The sequence below is a fragment of the Thamnophis elegans genome, chromosome Z (assembly GCF_009769535.1).
Source record: "Thamnophis elegans isolate rThaEle1 chromosome Z, rThaEle1.pri, whole genome shotgun sequence".
Lineage (NCBI taxonomy): Eukaryota > Metazoa > Chordata > Lepidosauria > Squamata > Colubridae > Thamnophis > Thamnophis elegans.
The window spans coordinates 127921390-127942586 of NC_045558.1; the positions used below are offsets into that span (position 1 = coordinate 127921390).

The following is a 21197-nucleotide window of genomic DNA, read 5'->3' on the forward strand; positions in this document are numbered from 1 at the left end:
GGCTATTAAGAGTGAGTCTGTTTCCTGCCTAAAAAACACATGTCTCCATTTCTGATTCAAGGAAATATAATATTCTGCCTTTTTCAATATTTCCTAGGATATGTCATTTTTCTAGGAGAGGGGTGGGTTTTAACTTCCTACACTGCCTTCGATCTGGAGCAGGGGTGGGTTCCTGCCAGTTCTAAGCTCTTCTATAGAAGAGATTTCACAAATCTACAGTGCCATTTAAAACCAGTTCCAGCTCCCTCCCCCTGCCCATCCGCCCATCATCAAGATGAAGAGCAAGAGGAGGAATTTTGGGAGTTGAAGTCCACAAGTCTTAAAGCTGTCAAGTTTGAACACCCCTGGGGATTTTTTTTCTAAAGGGTTAAGGGTGCAAGGGTCTTGTAACTTAACAGCTTTAAGACTTGCATGCTTCAAATGCCAGAGTTTCTGAGCCAACATTTTGGTTGCTAAGCAAGAACATTGTTAAGTGAGTTTCATCACATTTTACAAGTTGGCCATGCCCACCCAGTCACATGGCTTGAAGCCACTCCCACAAAGCAGGCCACACCCACAGAAGCGGTTCTAAAAAATTTTGAAACCCACCACTGATCTGGAGGTACTATCAGGTTAGTGTCAAACCTTATTTTGTCAAAGGCCTTCTATCTCCTTTGACTGTTTCTCCTTCTAATGATGGAAGGAGATGGCAGGATCTTCCTAGCAATTGCTACTTAAGCCCTTTTGCTAGCGATGCTGGCTGTTAAATTTGGGGGATGGGGGGGGGAAGTGGTGGGATTGAAATAATTTGACTGGTTCTTTGCCCTAATGACCAGCTGGGTAGGTGGAGGCTGGGTGATCATGTGACTGGGTGGGTGTAGCCAACTCAATGTCACTCACTTGCTTTGCCTTAGCTGTTACAATGTAGTAAGGATTAGACTAAAACAACACCAGAATGTTTCCTTCCTTCCTTCCTTCCTTCCTTCCTTCCTTCCTTCCTTCCTTCCTTCCTTCCTTCCTTCCAGGATTAACCATGTAAAGTGGAAAAAAACAAAATGAGATGATTTCTTCCAAAAACTGGTTCTCTGAACTGCTTAGAAAGTTAACTGGTTTTCCCAAATAGGTGCGAACTGGCTGAATCCCACCACTGCGGGAGAGAAGGGAGCACACTTAGTTTGTATTCATAGCATGTGGCAAACCATCAGTCACTTTCCTGCTCCCAGTCTTTTTTTCTCCACGTGATGATCTTGGAGTTCAAAATCTAGAATTTCCTTGAAAGAGTGTTCTGAATCTGGAGGATTTGTTTAAGTCCAGAAATTTTCCTATTGGATGTTTCTACCCTTGCCTGCAAGTTAGAAAATTGCCGTTCTAGGCAAATATAATCTGAATGGGATAGCGAATAAATCCAAAGCTAAACAGTAACAGAGTTGGGAGGGACATTGGAGGTCACCTAATGCAACCCCCTGCTCAGGCAGGAGACCTGGACTAGGGATTCAAACCACCGAACTGCCGACCTTTCTGATCGACAAGCTCAGTGTCATAGTCACAGAGCTTTATGACATGATAGCATACAATAGCCATCATGAATTACTCCAAACTTAAGAGGCCCAATTTGTTGCAAATGTTTGCAACAAATGGGATAACTATAAATATAAAACATGGCTTGATTTAGGATGATGATATTATATTTTCTTTATCTGCTTTCTCCTATTTATCTACGGATGTGTGGGGTTTTTTTCCCCTAGACTAGCCTCAGTAAAACTCAGAAGAAAAGAATAGAACATTTGATTTGAGGTTAACATTCACTCTCTTCCACCATCTCCTGGTCCTTAAACAGCCTGGATGAAGAAGTGACAAATTGTCCATCATGATGAACATTTCGTGGCCTCATTCCACCCTCTATTAGACACTACAGATCTATTTTCTTTCTTTGGTATTTTAATCTTTCTGTAAACACCTTCTGTTTGTTTCAGCTTTTTTTAGCCACCCATCATTTATTTTGGTTAAAAAATTCTCTGAGTAGAACAGAGGTCAGCAACCCATGGCTCTTCCATCCCTTTTCTGCAGCTCCCTGTCGCTGGTCAGCACCACAATTTTGAGAGGAGCTTCCGGTGGTTTTTTTTTTGTGTGTGTGTGTGGGGGGGGGGAAGCATGACATGCCAGGAGGAGGCTCTATGGCAAGGGATGGGTTTCCCGGTCAGCTCCACAATTGATAGGGCTTTTGGATAGGACAGGTAGAGGAAAAAGGATGCCAAGCTAGAAGGAGACTCTGGTAGGGCAACCGGACTTCTGGTCGGCTCCAGAATTGAATGGAGGGGCTTCTGGTTAAGACCTTTGTGGTTCTTTGAGTGTTTAAGGTTGCTGACCCTTCATTAGAAGATCTTTTTCCAGGGGTATTATTGTAGGTTTAACCACCATGTGCCCCAAGCCTGTCTCCCTGGACACTTGAACCTAATTTCTCCCAAATGTGCAATATCCATTTATGGAAATTTATGAAATTATATGGTATGTATGAGGTATGATAATCTCAGATCCTGTGCGTGGACAATCGCACAACCCAGTGGATAGTTAGAAGTTCCAAAGGTGTGAAGAGGACAGTTAAAGCTAGTTAAGACCTTGGCCATACACTAGTGTTGATGTTTATTGCAAAAGGATATTTTCTCCTGATCCACTTGATGTTATCTAACATAGCTTCTGAGGTGGAGGAAGGCTTATTTCAAGAAACAAATGAAGAACTGTTGCAGGAACTGCACATGGCTAGTCTAGTAAAGAGAAGGACCAGGAGAGTCATGACAACAGTGTTCCAATATCTGAGGGGCTGCCACAAAGAGGAGTGGGGTGTCAAGCTATTTTCCAAAGCACCTGAAGGCGAGTCAAGGAATAATGGATGGAAATTGATCAAGGAGAGATTCAATCTGGAACTAAGGAGAAACTTTCTCACAGTGAGAACAATCAACCCATGGAACAGAAGTTGCCTTCAGAAGTTGTGGGAGCTTCATCACTAGAAGCTTTCAAGAAGAGATTGGACTGCCATCTGTCAGAAATGGTGTAGGGCCTCCTCCTTGGGCAGAGGGTTGGACTAGATGATCTACAAGGTCCCTTCCAACTCTGTTATTCTGTATAATTCTGTATTTATTCTGTATAAGATTACATGTGCTTAAAAGGATCCATTTTGTTAGATCGGCGCGAATGCAGCTGACGAGAGTTGCTAGTGATTTCAGCACTTTTTATTTCCAGCAAAATGTGACTGTGCTCTGCTGGCTGGATTGCTGGAGCTCGCCCTTTAAGGAGCTCCAGGCAGATCAGTCAGCCAATGACAGCAGTTTAAATTCCCTGTGGTTGGGACAACCAATCCATGGCGAGCATGACAATTTATGTAGATTCTAGCCAATCTGCAGCGAACATGAAAACTGATATAGATTTCTGATGTACATACGTACGTAACATCCCTCCCCTCCTAGAATGAACAGCATCCAATCCCCTGCCTATATATGTGACGTAGTCCTCCAGGTAGGCGGAACGCGCTGGCTTCCTACTGGACCTGCGCAGTTCACTTGTCTCCAGGATCTGCAGCGGTAGAGTCTGATCTTCCTCCGGCTTCCTGGGACAGAACCTTCTGGAGCTCCTCGGCCCACGAGTTGGTTTCCAGCCTGGTTCCTTCGGCTTCTGAGACCGTCGCTTCTCGCTGGATGCCCTCGATCCCAGATAAGTGGTTGCGGCTCGGGTTGGCATGTAGTACCCCTGTTGGGCCACTGGGTAGGCCTGGTTCCCACTCATCTGCTTCCTGGCTGGCAGTTGAGCATGCTCCTCAGGGCAGAGACCTCAGGTTCTGCAAGGGTTGCTCTGGCCCTCCAGTCGCCCTGGTTCCTCAGATCAGTGTCCCCCAGGCGGTGTCTGAGTTGGTTGATATTCCTCCTCCAGATTTGCCCATCGTCCAGCTCAATGCGGTATGACTTGGGGCTGGTGACAGCCACTACTTGGCCCGCCAGCCAGGTTGGATATCTCACATAGTTGTGTGCGAATACCCGGTCCTGTATGTTGAATGCCTGCATGGGCTGTATGGAGTCTAGAGAGGTCTCAGGAAGGTAATCTGGGTGGCATCGGTCAAATCACGACCTCAGCCTTCTTCCCATCAGCAAGTCTGCTGAGCTCTTGTTGGTGGTTGCATGAGGGGTAAGTGAGTGAGGAGGAACTGGACAACTTTTTCCTGCCAATTTCCTGGGCCCATTCGGATGAAGGTTTCCTTGGTTAGTCTCACCATCCGCTCGGTCTGCCCATTGCTTGCCAGGTGGAAAGGAGAGAGGAGTACGTGCTGGATCCTTTGCTCTGCAAGGAATGTCTCCATGGTCTTGGCCGTCAGTTGTGGGCTGTATCAGAAACCAGGACATCGGGTAGACCATGGGTGATGAAGAGTCGATGGAGGGCTCGGATAGTGGCTTCTGCCATGGTTGTCTGCATGATTATTACTTCTAGACATTTGGAGTATGCGTCCATGGCAATCAGGAATGTTTGTCCTTCTACTGGCCCTGCAAAGTCAATGTGTATGTGGGACCATGGTCCCTTGGCCACTTCCCACTCGTGGTGGTGCTGGTCGCATCTCCTGGCAGGATTTGCATATGGCCACCCACTCGATAATGTCCTTGTCCATCTGGGGCCACAAGATGTAGCTCCAGGCTAATGCCTTCATTCTCATGATCCCGGGATGTCCCATGTGTAACACGTCCATGGCTTGCCTCCGAAACTTTTGGGGAACAATGACCCTTTCTCCCCACAGCACAACCTTTTATGGTTGACAGTTCAGTTTGCTTGCTGTGGTAACTCTGGAACTCCTCCCCCAGTCTCTCCTGTGGCCACCTCTTCAACACCCAGTTCAGAACTTTCTGTAATATTTTGTCCTTTTGGGTGTGTTCAGCGATGTCTTTGATGGTTACTGAGCTGGCTGGGTCGATGTAAATCAGCAGTACTTGGGCAGTGGGTGCGGGATCTTCCACTAGTTCTGGCAGTGGGCAGCGGCTGAGAGCATTGGCGTGGCTGATGTCTTTGCCAGGTCCGTGGATCAGCTCATAGTCATACGCACTGAGGAAAATGGCCATCTGGTCATTCTTGGGGACTTGTACGGAGGGGTCTGTTGGTTGCCGGCGAGGAGTCCTAATAGGGGCTTATGGTTGGTGACCAGCTCAAAATGTCTTCCATATACATACCCGTGGAACCGCTTGATTCCTGCCACCATGGCCAAGGCCTCTTTATCAATTTGGCTGTAGTTGCCCTCAGTTGGTGACAGGGTCTTTGAATAATATGCTATCAGTGCTTCTGTTCCATCTGGTAGGCAGTGGCTGAGGACCACCCCAACTCCAAAGGGGGAAGTGTCACCGGTGATCCCCACCCACAATATGTGGTTGTATTGAATCAGGACGCTATCGGACAAGAGGAGGTCTTTAATGCTGCGAACGCTTGGTCTTCCCTCTGTCCACAGGTCCATGGCATCATCTTCCCTAGGAGGTTTGGAGCGGCTCAGCAATGGTGGCCTTCTGTTTTAAAAAAATGCTGTAGAAATTTAACAGTCCCAAGAAGGCTTGCAGTTCTGCCTTATTCTTCTGGGTGGGGGCGTTCTTAATGGCTTTCACCTTGCTGTCAGTCAGGTGGATGCTCAACCAATCTATTAGGTAGCCAAGGAACTCTACCTGACTTACACCGATTTTACATTTATTAGGGTTTACTTTGAGTCCTTTTTCCTAGAACCTCCCCAAGGTCTCGCGCACGCATTCCATCAACTGGCCTATTGACTCTCCTGATACAAAAACATCATTGAAGTATGGTACCACCCCTGGGATCCTGTGCAATAGCCGCTTCATTAGGCACTGGAAAAGTCCTGGGGCTACGCTGATCCCAAACTGCAACCTGGTACATTTGAAAGACCCCCTGTGAGTCAGTATGGTTTGTGATTCAGCGGTAGCTTCGTCTAACGGCAGCTGCTAATAGGCCTGGGCAAGGTCCATCTTGGTGAATACATTCCCGCTTCCTAGGGAATGCAACAGATGTTGTACCACTGGCACTGGGTATGCACTCTACTGGAGGGCCACGTTCAGTGTACACTTGTAATCTGCACAGAGGCGGACGGATCCATCTGGCTTCATAGGAGTGACTATGGGGGTCTCACACATCGTGTGGTCAATTGGCACGAGGATTCCCTGGGCAATGAGCTTGCCTAATTGTTCCTCGACCTTGGGCCACAAAGTAAATGGTACCCATTGGGTTTTGAGCCTGATGGGGGTTACATGGGGGTCTAGGTTAAATGAAATGGGTTTCTCCGTATATTTACCTACACCCCCATCGAAGACATCTGCGAACTCCACCAACAGCTGATCCAGTTCATGGGTGGTTGCGCGGTGCAGTCCGGTGATGTCCAAGCCCAGGGGTTTAAACCATTCTATTCCCAGCAGTTATGGCCGGTGGCTGCCAAGAACCATGAGCAGCAGCCAGCCTTGGAACTAGTGGAATGTTACGTTGAATTCCATTCTGCCTAGCACCTATATCTGGTTCCCTTGATAGTCATTCAGGCGGACATTTGGCAGCTTCAGAAACTTTCTGCTTGTGTCTGGGTTCAACTTCTTGATTGTTTGCCAGGATACTATTGTGAAATACAACCCTGTGTCCAGCTCCATTTTGCATGGTTCCCTTTCAGTGGTCATGACTGCATAGTATTTCTCCTGCTCATGTGCATCTGTCCCACGGTTGTGTGATGAATTTCTCTGGGATTGGTCCTCTCTTTGTCTCCTCTGTTATTGGCCGGCTCTTGGGTTCCCTGGTCTTCCTGACAGGGCTATAGGCTTAGACTAGAAAGGAATAGGTTGGGGCGCTTTGCAGACTTTGGCAATGTGGCCCTTTTTCTGGCATCGGTGGCATGTCACATCCCGGAAATGGCAAGCTGCCCTTGTGTGGAAGCCCATGCAGCCCGGGCAACATGGCTGCCTGCTCTCTGCATCCCTGGGGTTCTGTTGCCTTTTTGGGTACACACGGTGGATGGTGTCGTCTGCGTCATCCCAGTCATCATCATACTCAGGAACTTCGATTGACCAATTGGGCTCCTGGTATGTGTGGTGCACTCCTCTGGTCTTCCTCACATTTGCTGCCGAGTTGTCTGATGAGTCCGCAGCCCTGGCCTCCACAACAACATCCTTGAATGAGACCCCACTCTGTATTAACAGTTTATTTTGTAAAGAGGGGTCTCTTATCCCCAGGATGATCCGGTCCTTCACCATTTATGAACTCGCACCTGGTAGCGATCTCCCAGAGGCTGGCCACAAAATCATTGATGGTTTCTCCCTCTTGTTGGCGCCAGTGGTAAAACTCATTCCAGCTGACCATGGAGGCAGCGGATGGTGCATAGTGGTCTTCCAGGGCACATTGCAGGGTGGCCCAGGCAACAGTATCCACATCTGCTTGGGTGATCAGAGTCTGTGCCAATTTGTAAATCTTGGTGCCACAGTAGGTCAGGAATAACGCTCGCTTCCTGTTGTCTGGCCTGTCCTGGTAATCGTTGGCCTCTAGGAACATTCTGAAATGGCCCATGCATGTGTGCCAGTCTTCTGTCTGCGGGTCGAAGATTGCTGGAGCAGGCGATACTTGTGATGCCATTTGTGCAGGTTGTTGGGGATCCTTGTTGCAAGATGGCTGCGTGGTTCACGAGAAGGTTCTCGGGTCCCTTTGTCCTTCATCGCGAGTGTTAGATTGGCGCGAATGCAGCAGGCGACAGTTCCTAGTGATTTCAGCAATTTTTATTTCCAGCAAAATGTGACTACGCTCTGCTGGCTGGACTTCCAGAGCTCACCCTTTAAGGAGCTCCAGGCAGACCAGCCAGGCAATGACAGCAGTTTAAATTCCCCGCAGTTGGGACAGCCAATCCGCAGCGAGCATGACAACTTATATAGATTCTAGCCAATCCGCAGCGGGCATGAAAACTGATGTAGATTTCTGACGTCCATCCGTCAGTAACACATTTGCTTCACTTTTTTTCCAGATGTTATCACAGATTTAAGCAACTTTAATATTCCTTTGTTCCAGCCAAGTCTAAGATGAAACGAGAAAGTATTTTGCTATCTAGAGTATTACGGATATTTATAGATAATATGGGTTGATGAATAGTATATACCTAAATTGTTTCAAAGCTTGAGATCTACGATCACTGTTCTTTGATGCCTGAGTGTGGAAGATTAATCAGAACTGAGTATTTACCCTAGAAAGAATAAATACTTCTTAATAGGTAATCCTGCCAAACTTGCCAGAGATAGTGTTGACAAAATTAGATGGCCTGGAACAATTTTCACCTAGGTGGACCTTTCTCATTATTGGACAAATTGATGGAACATGCCTGACTCTTCAACTTAAGCTTTAAAGCTGCCGATTATTTAATCTGTTCTTGTCGAGAATATATCCTAGGTTAAGAGCTAATAATTTTGGTCTTCTTGTACTTGACTTATTCCAACAACTAATTGGTGTGACTATGTTGGATGTTCTGCTCCAGTGATGGGATTCAGCCAGTTTGCGCTTGTTCGGGAGAACCAGTTGTTAACTTTCTAAGCAGCTCAGAGAATTGGCTGTTGGAAGAAAACTTCTTTTGTTTTTTTTCCACTTTACAGGGCTAATCCTGTAAGGAAGGCAGGAAGGAAACATTCTGGTGTTGTTTCTAGCCTCATCTTTATTGCCCTGCTTACAGAAACTGCCTCTCCCATTAACCCTTATTACATTGTAACAGCTAAGGCAAAGCATCCATCGATGTGAGTGACATTGAGTTGGCCATGCCCACCCTGTCACATGACCACCAAGCCCCGCTTATCCAGCTGGTCATTAGGGCAGAGAACCAGTTGTTAAATTATTTGAATCCCACCACTGATCTGCTCCTACTGTCTGTGGTATTTGAGATGATGACGATACATATAAACTATTTGCCCCTATATTGCTGTACTTGGTTTGACATGCTGGTTTCAATAATCTGGTTTAACATGCCGGAAAGTCATAAATGGTTGTATGGACCTTTGTTAATATTAGACTACTAACAAGTATAAAGAGCCGAGGTGGCACAGTGGTTAAATGCAGCACTGCAGGCTACTTCAGTTGACTGCAGTTCTGCAGTTCAGCTGTTTAAATCTCACTGGCTCAGGGTTGACTCAGCCTTCCATCCTTCCGAGGTGGGTAAAATGAGGACCCGGATTGTTGTTGGGGGCAATATGCTGACTCTGTAAACCGCTTAGAGAGGGCTGAAAGCGGTATATAAGTCTAACTGCTATTGCTATTGCTAAGAGGTTGTAAGTTGCAGGAATGGTTGTAGTGAAGAGAAGGACAAGGGGAAACATGATAGCAGTCTTCCAATAGTTGAGGGGCTGCTACAGAGAGGAGGAGATCAAGCTATTTTCTAAGGCACCTGAAGGCCAAGGAATAATGGATGGAAACTGATCAGGGCGAGATTCAAACAAGGAGAAACAAGGAGAAATTTTCTGATAGTGAGAATAATCAACCCGTAGAACAGAAGTTGCCTTTGGATGTTATGGGAGCTTTATCACTGGAGGCTTTCAAGAAGAGACTGGAGTGCCATCTGTCAGAAATGATATAGGGTCACCTGCTTGGGCGGGGGGTTGGACTAGATGACCTACAGCATCCCTTCCAACTCTGTTAATCTGTCTCTTAAGTTGAGAACTACCTGTATTTGGCTTACTGAAAGAACTGTTGGATCTTAGAAATGGGGTCTTTCTGGTAGTGGATCCTTGCTTGTGAAAATACCCTCTTCTTTTCTGGGAAATTCCAGGGCCTGATGTACCATTGGGTAGCTCTTCCAGATACGGTGCGTGTGATTGCTGGAATTGCTCCTAATTGCTCGCTCCCTCGCCTGTATTGATTCAAAACAAAGAAAACTACTTTTCCTTCCTTGGTTTTGCCTAGGCACAGCTCTAGGCACGCTTCCTCTTTTTAAAGACAGCGGGTGGGGTGGGGGTGGGGAGTCTTTTAAAGCAAATGCTACTGTGGGTGGGGTGGTTGGGGGGGGGGTCGGTTGTCAAAACGCCAAGGCAGGCACAGGAAATGGTGTTGCGTAGAAAGCCAAGGACAACTCAACTCAAGGCGGAGGGAGGGGAACAGGCTGGAGGGAGACAGGATTGAGTTAAGTCGCGCCTTGGGTCTCCAGAGTTTAGCCCTAGCTAGCAAGAGCAGATGAAATCAAGGAAAGGAGGAAAAACTTCAAATTGGAAGCAGATTTTTTTGCGAAAGAGGGAGGAGGCTAAGCTGCAGGACACAGAGGAAGAGAGAGAAAGAGTGGAAATTGAACAAATCACTGTTCCTCCCTCCCTCCCTTTTTCTTCCCCCTTCTTATGTTGATCCAAATGTTTGTTTCTTCTAGGAAAATCAATCCCTTTCTCTATTGTGGGTGGTTTTTTCTAACCGACTTGTTTATAACCCGAGTCACAGGCTCAAATGTGGGCTCTTGGCGTAAGGGGAAGGCCGCGGGCTGAAATCTGGGTGACTAATCTCCGAAGGAAGGAGCTCATTTCCCCGTCTTTCTCTATGGGACTCTTGGCTCTGGCATTGCGTTGAGGCCTGGATTGCATAGTTGACATTTTATGTGGCTAGCCTGTGGGTTTGTTTATTTACTAGTTAGATTGGTAGCTTCTCCGGGAGCTTCTCTGTGTTCGTTATGATCTCTCTCACAACCACCCTGTGAGGTGGATTGGACTAGGAGAGAGGGAGGGAGGAGGAGAAAGAAAGAGAGAGAGGCAGAGAGAGAGAGGGAGTGAGAGAGAGAGGCACAAAGAGAGAGGCAGAGAGAGGGTGGAGAGAGGGAAGGAGGGAGAAACGGAGGGTATGAGAGACAGACAAAGAGAGAAATAGAGAGATAGGGAGGGAGGAAGAGGAGGGAGGGAAGGAGAGGGAGAGACAGAGAGAGAGAAAGAGAAACATACAGAGAGGGAGTGAGAGACAGAGAGAGAAAGAGAGAGAGGGATTGAGAGAGAGAGGCACAAAGAGAGAGGCAGAGAGAGGGTGGAGAGAGGGAAGGAGGGAGAAACGGAGGGTATGAGAGACAGACAAAGAGAGAAATAGAGAGATAGGGAGGGAGGAAGAGGAGGGAGGGAAGGAGAGGGAGAGACAGAGAGAGAGAAAGAGAAACATACAGAGAGGGAGTGAGAGACAGAGAGAGAAAGAGAGAGAGGGATTGAGAGAGAGGCAAAGAGAGGATGGAGAGAGGGAGGGAGAAAGGGAGGGAGAGACAAACAGAGAGAGAAAGAGAGAGATAGGGAGGAAGAGAGAGGGGGAGAGGGAAGGAGAGGAAGAGGGAGAGACACAGAGAGAGAAAAAGAGAGGGATTCAGAGAGACACACAGAGAAAGAGAGATAGAGAGAGGGAGGGAGAGAGGGAAGGAGGGAAAGACACATAGAGAAGAGGGAGGGGAGGAGAGGGGAGGGAAGGAGAGAGAGTGAGAGAGACAGAGAGAGAGAGAGAGAGAGGGAGAGGGAGTGTGAGAGAGATACAGAGAGGGAGGGAGGGAGACACAGAGAGAGAGACAGAGAGAGGGAGGGAGGGAGACACACAGACAGGGGCAGGGAAAGAGAATGAAAGGGAGAGGGAGGGGGAAGGAGAGAGAGAGAGAGATTGACTCAAAGTCATTTAGTAGATTTCAGTGGTTATGGATGTACTTGGACAGCAACGTACGACCAAAATTGAGCCCAAAATTGCTGTTGCTAAGAAAGGCAGTTGTTTAAGTGAATTTCGCCCCATTTTATGACTTTTCTTGCCACAATGCTTAAGTGAATTCTTGCAGCTGTTAACTTAGTCACATGGTTGTTAAGTGAATCTGACTTCCCAACTGACTTTGTTTGTCAGAAGGTCACAAAAGATGATCACATGACCCCAGGAAACTGCAACCGTCGTAGATATGAGTCAGTTGCCAAGCATCTCAATTTTGATCAGGTGACCATGAGGAAGTGGCAACTGTTGTAAGTGTGAAAAGCGCTCCTAAGTCACTTTTTTTCAGTGCTGGCGTAAGTTCGAATGGTCCCTACATGAATTGTTGTAAGTTGAGGACTACCTGTAGTCCTCATTAATCGCAGCCTGTGCTTTAATGCTCTGCATTTCTCTAAACCTGCCCACCTGTTCACATCCACAACAGAAGTGGTTGTGTTCATTTTTACAGGCTGGAGGACTAGAAACTTGAGCTTTTAAAAACAACTGGTCTCAAAAACAAAAAGCTGTGCTAATATTGTATTCAATTCTGAGGAATCATTTGTGGTTTCTCTATTTTCCTGTGTCTGAGCCTTAACCAGTATTTCATACTGTTTCTCTGCACGCCCATTTGGTGTTAGCAGTGACTAATGCAGAAATTTGTACAGTATACAGATGAGTAACACATAATATTGTTCTAGATAGTTCACTATTTGAATGAGTGATATCCGATGATATAGTCATATGTCCATTAAGGAGTCTATTTAACAGATTAACGAGTTGGAAGGGTCCTTATAGGTCATCTAGGCCAACCCCCCCCCCACTCTACCCAAGCAGGAGACCCTACACCATTTCTGATAAATGGCAGTCCTATCTCTTCTTGAAAGTCTCAAATAATGAAGCTCCCACAACTTCCGAAGGCAACTTCTGTTCCATTGGTTGATTGTTCTCATTGTCAGAAAGTTCCTTCTTATTTCTAGGTTGAATTTCTCCCTGGTCCATTTGTACAAGGTAGTCTTTGCATTACAACAGTTAATTTAGTGACCGCTTGAAGTTATAATAATAGTACTGAAAAAAGTGACATATTAGCACATTTCCATGCTTATAACCATTGCAGTATTCCCATGGTCTTGTAATCAATCAATCAATTCAGTCTATTAAAGTCACAGACCAGAGACCAGAACATTTAGGCAACAAAAACAAAATGCACAGGTACAGTATAGGTGGTACCTTGCTCAACAGTAGTAACTGTAAAAGGGAACTTGGAATCCTAGTGGACAACCATTTAAATAGGAGCCAGCAGTGTGCAGCAGCTGTCAAAAAAGCCAACACAGTTCTAGGCTGCATAAACAGAGGATAGAATCAAAATCACATGAAGTGTTAATACCACTTTATAAGGCCTTGGTAAGGCCACACTTGGAATACTGCATTCAGTTTTGATCATTACGATGTAGAAAAGATGTGGAGACTCTAGAAAGAGTGCAGAGAAGACCAATGAATATGATTAGGGGACTGATGGCTAAAACATATGAGGAACAGTTGCAGGAACTGGATATGTCTAGTTTAATGAAAAGAAGGACTAGGGGAGGCATGATAGCAGTGTTCCAATATCTCAGGGATTGCCACAAAGAAGAGGGAGTCAAACTATTCTCCAAGGCACCTGAGGGTAGAACAAGAAGCAATGGGTGGAAACTAATCAAGGAGAGAAGCAACTTAGAACTGAGGAGAAATTTCCTGACAGTTAGAACAATTAATCAGTGGAACAGCTTGCCTCCAGAGGTTGTGAATGCTCCAACACTGGAAGTCTTTAAGAAGATGTTGGATAGCCATTTGTGTGGAACAGTATAGGGTTTCCTACCTAGGCAGGGGGTTGGACTAGAAAGCCTCCAAGGTCCCTTCTAATTCTGCTATTGTATTATTATTTAAATAAAAACACTCAGTAACTATACAATTAAAAATTCTAGTATAAAATAATACGTAAAAACTAAAATCCATGATAAAATCCAGTTGGTCATGTAATGAAAATTCAGACCCTTAGCAACTGACTCTCATTTATGACGGTTGCAGTGTCCTGAGGTCATGTGATTCCCTTTTGCAACCTTCTGACAATCAAAGTTCATGGGGAAGCTGGATTCACTTATCAACCTTGTTACTAATTTAACAACTGCTGTGATTCACTTAACAACTATGACACGAAAGGTCATAAAATGGGAGCAAAATTCACTTAACCAAAGACTCAGTTAGCAGCTTTGGGCTCACTTATGGCGGTAAATCGAGGATTACCTGTAATCTGGACCAAGAAGAAAAAAAATCTGGCCATGAAAATGTATAAGGTGTTGGTGGAATTCATGGCTACAAGATATAAATCGATCTAATTGCCAGGCATTTTGGGTTTAAATAAGAGAAATGTTCATCTAATGCACTGTTTGTCAACCTTGGGAACTTGAAGATGTGTGGACTTCAACTCCCAGAATTCCCCATCATCACCTTTTAATGACCCCCATAACCCCTTGTGAAGTCTGGGTAACTGAAAGCAGCTAGCAGAATGTTTAATAGCCAGCTGCCCTTTTTGTTGCTAATGCAGAGTTTTGTTCAGCAGATATATTCTCACTGTGCCCAGAGAGAGAAGTATCTCCCTCTGCCTGGGATCGAACTCACAGCCTCCTGATTGTGAGAGCCCCACCTCTAGGCCACCGCACCACTCCCTCCCAGAATTCCCCCCCTCCAGCTGGGAAATTCTGGGAGTTGAAGTACGAACACCTTCAAATTCCCAAGAGATGACAAACACTGTCCTAATTTTTAGAGATCTCGTCTCCAGACCATTATTAGCACCAAAGAAACTAAGAGTAGAACCACCATATACAGGGATGGCATTGACTTACCTTCCTTCGCAAATGTGAGTGCGTGTGCATGCACTTAACCTTCTGCACATATGCTTTTGGTGAAGAAAAGGGTCTAAATGGGAGGCCATAGAGCCAGGGCGGGTGGTTGGGGCCATACGCGATTTCCACCACTGGTTTGGCTGAACCAGTCTGAACCGGTAGAATACTATTTCTGATCATATACCTCAGTGATACAGGCAGTCGTCAGCCATTCATTTAGTGAGCATTCAAAGTTACAATAGTACTGAAAAAGTGACTTATGCCCATTTTCCACACTTACGACCATGGCAGCATCCCCATGGCCAGATGGTGGCAGTGTCTCAGGGTCGTGTCATCCCTTTTGCAACTTTCCGACAAGCAAAACCAAACTTATTTAACAACTATATTACTAACTTAACTGCAGCAGTGATTCACTTAAACACTGTGGCAAGAAAGGCTGTGGCAAGAAAGGTTGTAAAATGAGGCAAAACTCACTTAACAACTGTCTTGCTTAACAAAGGAAGTTTTAGGCTTCATGGTGGTCCTATGACAAGGATTAGGATAGAGTAGAGTAGAATAGAATAGAATAGAATAGAATACAGTTGGAAGGGACCTTGGAGGTCTTCTAGTCCAACCCCCTGCTTAGGCAGGAAACCCTACATCACTTCAGACAAATGGTTATCCAACATTAAAAAAATTCCAGTGTTGGAGCATTAACAACTTCTGGAGGCAAGTTGTTCTACTGACTAATTGTTCTAACTGTCAGGAAATTTCTCCTCAGTTCTAAGTTGCTTCTCTCCTTGATTAATTTCCACCCATTGCTTCTTTTTTCTACCCTCAGGTGCCTTGGAGAATAGCTTGACTCCCTCTTTGTGGCAGCACCTGAAATATTGGAATACTGCTATTATGTCTCCCCTGGTTCTTCTTTTCATCAGAGTAAAGTAGACCCAGTTCCTGCAACCGTTCTTCATGTTTTGGCTTCCAGTCCCCTAATCATCTTTGTTGTTCTTCTCTGAACTCTGTTTAGAGTCTCAACATCTTTTTTACCTATTTTAATGCTCCAATACAGGTGGGAGCTAGAAGTCAGCAATAATTATTTCCAGATTGCCTTTCCTGAGAATTTCCATGAGGGAATTTCTTGGACCAGCCAACTCTGTGATTTAATCCAACAGAGGAACACTTAATTCACATTTTCTGTCTTTTTTGCAGACTTGGAAGCAGACACTCTCCCTGGCTATTGTTCGCTTACTCTTGGAGGCCCCCCACTTTATGCATCTCCTCTGGGCATCCCATGTCCTCTGCACCCTGGAGGGGGCCGTGCTGGCATGCACTCTCCTCCGCCCCGTCCCGCCAACTTGGACGGTGACACCTTCGAGAGCCAGCCGGCCCGGCAGGTGCAGCTGGGAGGTTCCCGGGTGCTCGAATGCCCCAGCATCCAAATCACCACCATCTCTCCAAGTCAACGGACCGATGAAGATGAGTGGGACTCTTCCCCTCGGGACTATCTCTTGCTGGAGGCCTTTGGGGGTTACCGGGAAGTGGCTCCTTCTTCCGGATTCTTCACCCCAAGTCCTGCTAGCAGCGGAAGTGTCTCCCCGTGGAGCTTTTTTTCGGATGACGAGGCCCCCGCTGGAGATGACGTAGAGCACGAGCTAAATGAGGCTGCAGCTCGTTTTGCCCTTAGCTCACCCTTGGGCTCGCCCCGAGCATCTCCCAAGCCATGGTCATCTGCTGAAGAATCCTGGCCATCTTACAGTACCAGCTACTCCCCAAGTCGGGGAACGGAGGATACGTGGCTGCTTCTTGGACCTCGACCGTCGTCCCCCTGCGGCAAAAGACGCTACTCCAGCTCGGAGACGCATTCTTCTGTATCTCCATGCCTCTCCCGGAGGGGTAGTCTTGGTGAAGAGGCTCCAGGGGACACCTTGGAATCGAGCAGTGATCTGGCCCCGTTTAATTGCCCCGCCACCCGGCTGGTGGAAAGCATCCCTCAAAAAGCTCGCAAGACCTCGACCGAGCAGACGGTGGCCCTGACCCGTAAGGAGGAAGGGAGCTGCAATGGAGAAGATGTGGGTGGTGGCTCCATGGGCAGCGGAGGACTTGGGATCTCCCGCAAAGAAGGGATGGATTATCTGGCTGTGCCATCCCCCTTGTCCTGGTCCAAGGCTCGCCTTGGAGGCCACAGTCCTCTCTTCAGGTATGTGAGGTTCATATGAGACAGGAGAACTTCCATTTCTTGTCAAGACATGCACACTTTGGGAGATTGTTGAGAGGCATTTTTAGGGGTCTGTCAACCAGATGCATGAAGCGAGGCATGATGGGGGAATAACCCATCATTGGCTCTATAATTCCAGGGTGTGCTAAACCAACATTGATTGCCTGTTCTGACATAGGCCTCCCAAGATCGTGAAGCAGATTCCTCGTCCCGATAAAACCTCTTTTATTTAGGTTAAAGGAATCCCTCTCCGGCAAAATCCCGGCAAACAGTCTTTCATGAGATTTCACAACTAAGGACATTGATCAGGCTTGGAGAGTTGTCAGGCCGATATCTTCCAAACGCCACGCTGTAGCAGCAATTACTTGGCAAGAAGCCAGGAGCAGATCTTCACCCTAATGAATTGAACTAATTGTCTCATGCAAACTTCCCTCCCCTTTCGCTCCTCTTTATTCCCTACGGGAGGGGCCATTCACCGTCCACCTGTGGCTTTACTCCCAAGTTGGCCCTTGTTCCTTAGCTGTTTCCTTCTCTTGGCAGCTCTATGCATGTGCACATTGGGAACAGGCTCCAGCTGCTCTTCTGCCTCACTGATATCCGACTCCGAATGCTGTTAACTGTCAGATGGCCCTGGGCCCTATCTCCCTCCCTCATCAGAGCTTTCTCCAGACTCTAGTACTGGCCCATGTTCCTCCCCAACCACTGAGTCTGCCACCAGCTCTGCTGGCGGGCCACAACATTGCCCTCCATTCATCAAATACAGGTAGTCCTTGACTTACAACCATTTGTTAAATGATCATTCAAAGTTGCAATGGCACTTAAAAAGAAAGTGACATTACCATTTTTCACACTTACGACCTTTGCAAATATCCTCATGTTCTCATGATCAAATTTTGGACACTTGGCAACTGGTTCCTATTTATGATGGTTGTAGTGTCCCATGTGATTTTCCTTTGTGACCTTCTGACCAGATTCACTTAACAACCGGGCCACACATTTAACGACTGTAATGATTCACTTAACCATTGTGGCAAGAAAGGCCATAAAACAGGGCAAAACTTATTTCATAGCTGTCTTGCTTAGCGACATAATTTTTGGGCTCAATTGTGATTACAAATCGAAGACTACCTGCAATCAAATGCTATTGTGATTGGTCCTCACTATGATGTGATGACATGATTTATTCCCTTGGTGTCCAGGCATTGTTTCTTTGCATTTAAAGCCGAGTTGCACACTCCTTTCAGAGAAGATATATACAATAACCATTTGTCTGAAGTGGTGTAGGGTTTCCTGCCTAAGCAGGGAGTTGGGCTAGAAGACCTCCAAGGTCCCTTCCAACTCTGTTATTCTATTCTATTCTAAAACAAAATCTGCTAAATTCATCTTGCAGCTGTTGGCATATCATTGTGATACCACCAGGCCACCGACCTGGGCAGACCCTAGCATTTTAAATTCTTTTTGTTGGGCACAACCATGAAGTAGTGAAAGAAGAAGAACCTGATTTTTGGGGAAGCAAATAAGCCATGATTGGCTGACAATTCTTTGCACTCAGGTCCCCTCTACAAAGGGCAAATGTTGATTGGCTCTCCATAAATTCCATAGATTTGCAAAATGACCTGTACTCTGTTTACTACCTCTCAAAGTAGCCATCATCAGGACCATTACTTCCCTCTGTCTCTGCCTTTACTCCGAAATCCTTTAAAAATTAAAAAAGGACTTCTTTTGGTAAACATTTGGCCACCCCTGGTTTATAGGGACAGACTTCGCAAGGAGAAAAAAATTTCTGCAAAGTTTGCAAGGAGAAAGTTTTCTGCCTTTCATCCTTATCCCTAGAAAGTTATAGCCTCTTAAATTAGATTGCACAGTTCCATGATTTCTTTCGGTATTATTTATGTTCCTGATTACAGGTAATCCTCAACTTTCAAAAGTTCATTGAATGACTGTTTGAAGTTACAACAGCACCGAAAAAAGTGATTTACGACCTGAGAGGGTCCTTGCTATTCTCTGAGCTTGTTTCTTTTCTTGCAAACATTTTATTACCCAAACTAGGTAACTAGTGAAAGGGGCGCGATGACTCAGTGGCTAAGCTAAGGTTGGTTTGGATTTGATTCCCATTTGAAAGGAGAAAATCTTGCTGGGGATCTGAGGCCCATTCCCGAGTCTCCATTTTATTTGCCTAAAACTGGCTTTCCATAACCTCAAGGTTTTTCATTTTATGATAAGCCCATTTATTCTATTTCCTTCCATCCTTTTGGCTGAATCTAAAGTTCTACTAGGGGACACGGTGGCTCAGTGGCTAAGATGCTGAGCTTGTCCTTCGAAAGATCAGCAGTTGGGCGGTTTGAATCCCTAGAGCTCCTGTTACTTGTGCCAGCTTCTGCCAACCTAGCAGTTAGAAAACATGTAAAAAATGCAAGTAGAAAAATAGGGACCACCTTTGGTGGGAAGATAACAGCACTCCATGACCCTTCGACGTTGAGTCATGCCAGCCACATGACCACAGAGACGTCTTCGGACAGCACTGGCTCTTCGGCTTTGAAACAGAGATGAGCATTGCCCCCTAGAGTTGGGAATGACTAACACATACACGTGAGGGGAACTTTTACCTTTACCTTAGGTAACTAGTTACCTAGCTACCCCTGATGATGTTACCGAACTAGATAACTTCATCAGGGCTTGCTAGGTAACTGATGATGTTACCTAGTTTGGGTAATGAAACGTCTGCAAAAAAACAAGCGAGCTCAGAGAACACCAAGGACCCCTCAGAATAACCCTGGGCTACAAATATTCTCTTTTATTAGTGACATATGACCATGTCTCACGCTTATGACCATTGCAGCATCCTCATGATCAAAATTCAGGCGCTTGGCCACTGACTCATATTTATGACAGTTACAATGTCCCTGGGGGTCATGCGATCATTTGACAAGCAAAGTCAACGGGGGAGTCAGATTCACTTAGCAGCCGTGTTACTAACTTAACAACTGCAGGGATTCACTTAAACCATTATGGGAAGAAAGGTTATGAAATTGGGCAGAACACAATATCTTGCTTAGCAACATAAATTTTGGGATAAGTTGTGGTTGTAAATCAAGGACTACCTATACCCACTCTTCATCATGGCCATCATCATCATGTAGTCTTATCTGATATCAGCATTTTCCTTTTTAAAATCCTTTTTTATTCCTACTCTACCAAGTAACTAGTTGTTCTGACTTAGGCTTCCCCAGCAGCACGAAGCCGAGTCCTCGTCCCGATAAACCCTTTATTTAATTTACAGCGAATTTCTCTCCAGCAAAGTCTTTCCTCTCCCACAGTCTTTCAAGATGGTTCACAATTACTGACCTTTATCAGGCTTGGAGGGTGGCCAGGCCGATATCTTTCAGATGCCACAATACTTGGCAAGAATGCAGAAATAAACTAAATTATCTCCTGCAACTCCCTTCTGCTCTTCTTTTATTTACTCTGGGAGGGGCCATTCACCATCCACCTGTGGCCTTCCTCCCAAGTCGACCCTTGTCCCTTTGCTGTTCCCTTCGTCTGGCAACTCTGCACATGAGCACACTGGGAACAGGCTCCCGCTGTTCATCTGCCTCACTGATGTCTGATTCCGAAGGCAGCTGATAACTGTCCGATGGCGTTGGCCACTTCTCTGCCTCTGACACAGAGCCCTCATCAGAGCATTCCCCAGCCTCCAGGAGTGGCCCATGTTCCTTCCCAACCTCCTCACTGTCCGAATTTGCTGCCAGGGCCATTGGTGGGCCACATCATTAGTTTAGTGTGAGTCTTTTCTCCAAAAGCTTTTGCCTGATCGTAGCTCTCATTCCCCTCCCCTAATTTTAATTCCTTTGGCCCAGGGCGATGCGGTAATGGGGCACCCGGGATTCTCCCCATTCTTTTAGCTACCTTCAAACCAGCTGGCTTGACTTTACCACTTGTGGCTCCGCCGGCCTTTTGGTCTAACTGCCAGTGGGTCTGTTGTATAAAACAACCTGTCAAGGCAGCCCAGGCAGAAAGGCTGATGTCTCCTGTTACACATCCCAGATCCCAGCTCCAGGGCTGTTGAGAATGGGTTGCTGGCATAAACAGACTGTGGTTCGTTCCCTGTTAAGGTAAGCAGTTGGGTCGGAAGAATTTTGCCTGCGTGGTAGAGCAGCCTTCTTCCTTTACTGCATGCTGCCAGCCCCTTTTATAATTCCACTGTTCAGTCAATTCAGTATAGTGTAGTATAATTCTATACTATACCCCATCTTTTTTTTTTTTGTAAAGAAACACTCTTAGAATTTTTTAAAGTCCTTTTTGAAATGTTATCTGCAGCATTTCTAAGGAGTGCTTTTCCAGAGGTGAGAGAACATGAATATAAAATGAAGGAATTTAAAATGGAGAATGGCTGATAACGCACCTGTTGGGAGAAATATGATATTAATCAGAATAGAACT

The 21197-nt window shown here is 46.0% G+C and overlaps 1 protein-coding gene across 1 annotated transcript in view; it reads left to right on the top strand.

Annotated features, from left to right (window-relative positions):
- The window catches only part of NFATC4 (nuclear factor of activated T cells 4), a 62897-nt gene that overhangs the window by 4204 nt on the left and 37496 nt on the right, over positions 1 to 21197 (top strand). Inside the window, exon 2 of the mRNA XM_032238104.1 lies at positions 15753 to 16740. Coding sequence (XP_032093995.1) covers positions 15753 to 16740 — 988 coding nt within the window. The remainder of the gene's footprint in view (positions 1 to 15752; positions 16741 to 21197) is intronic.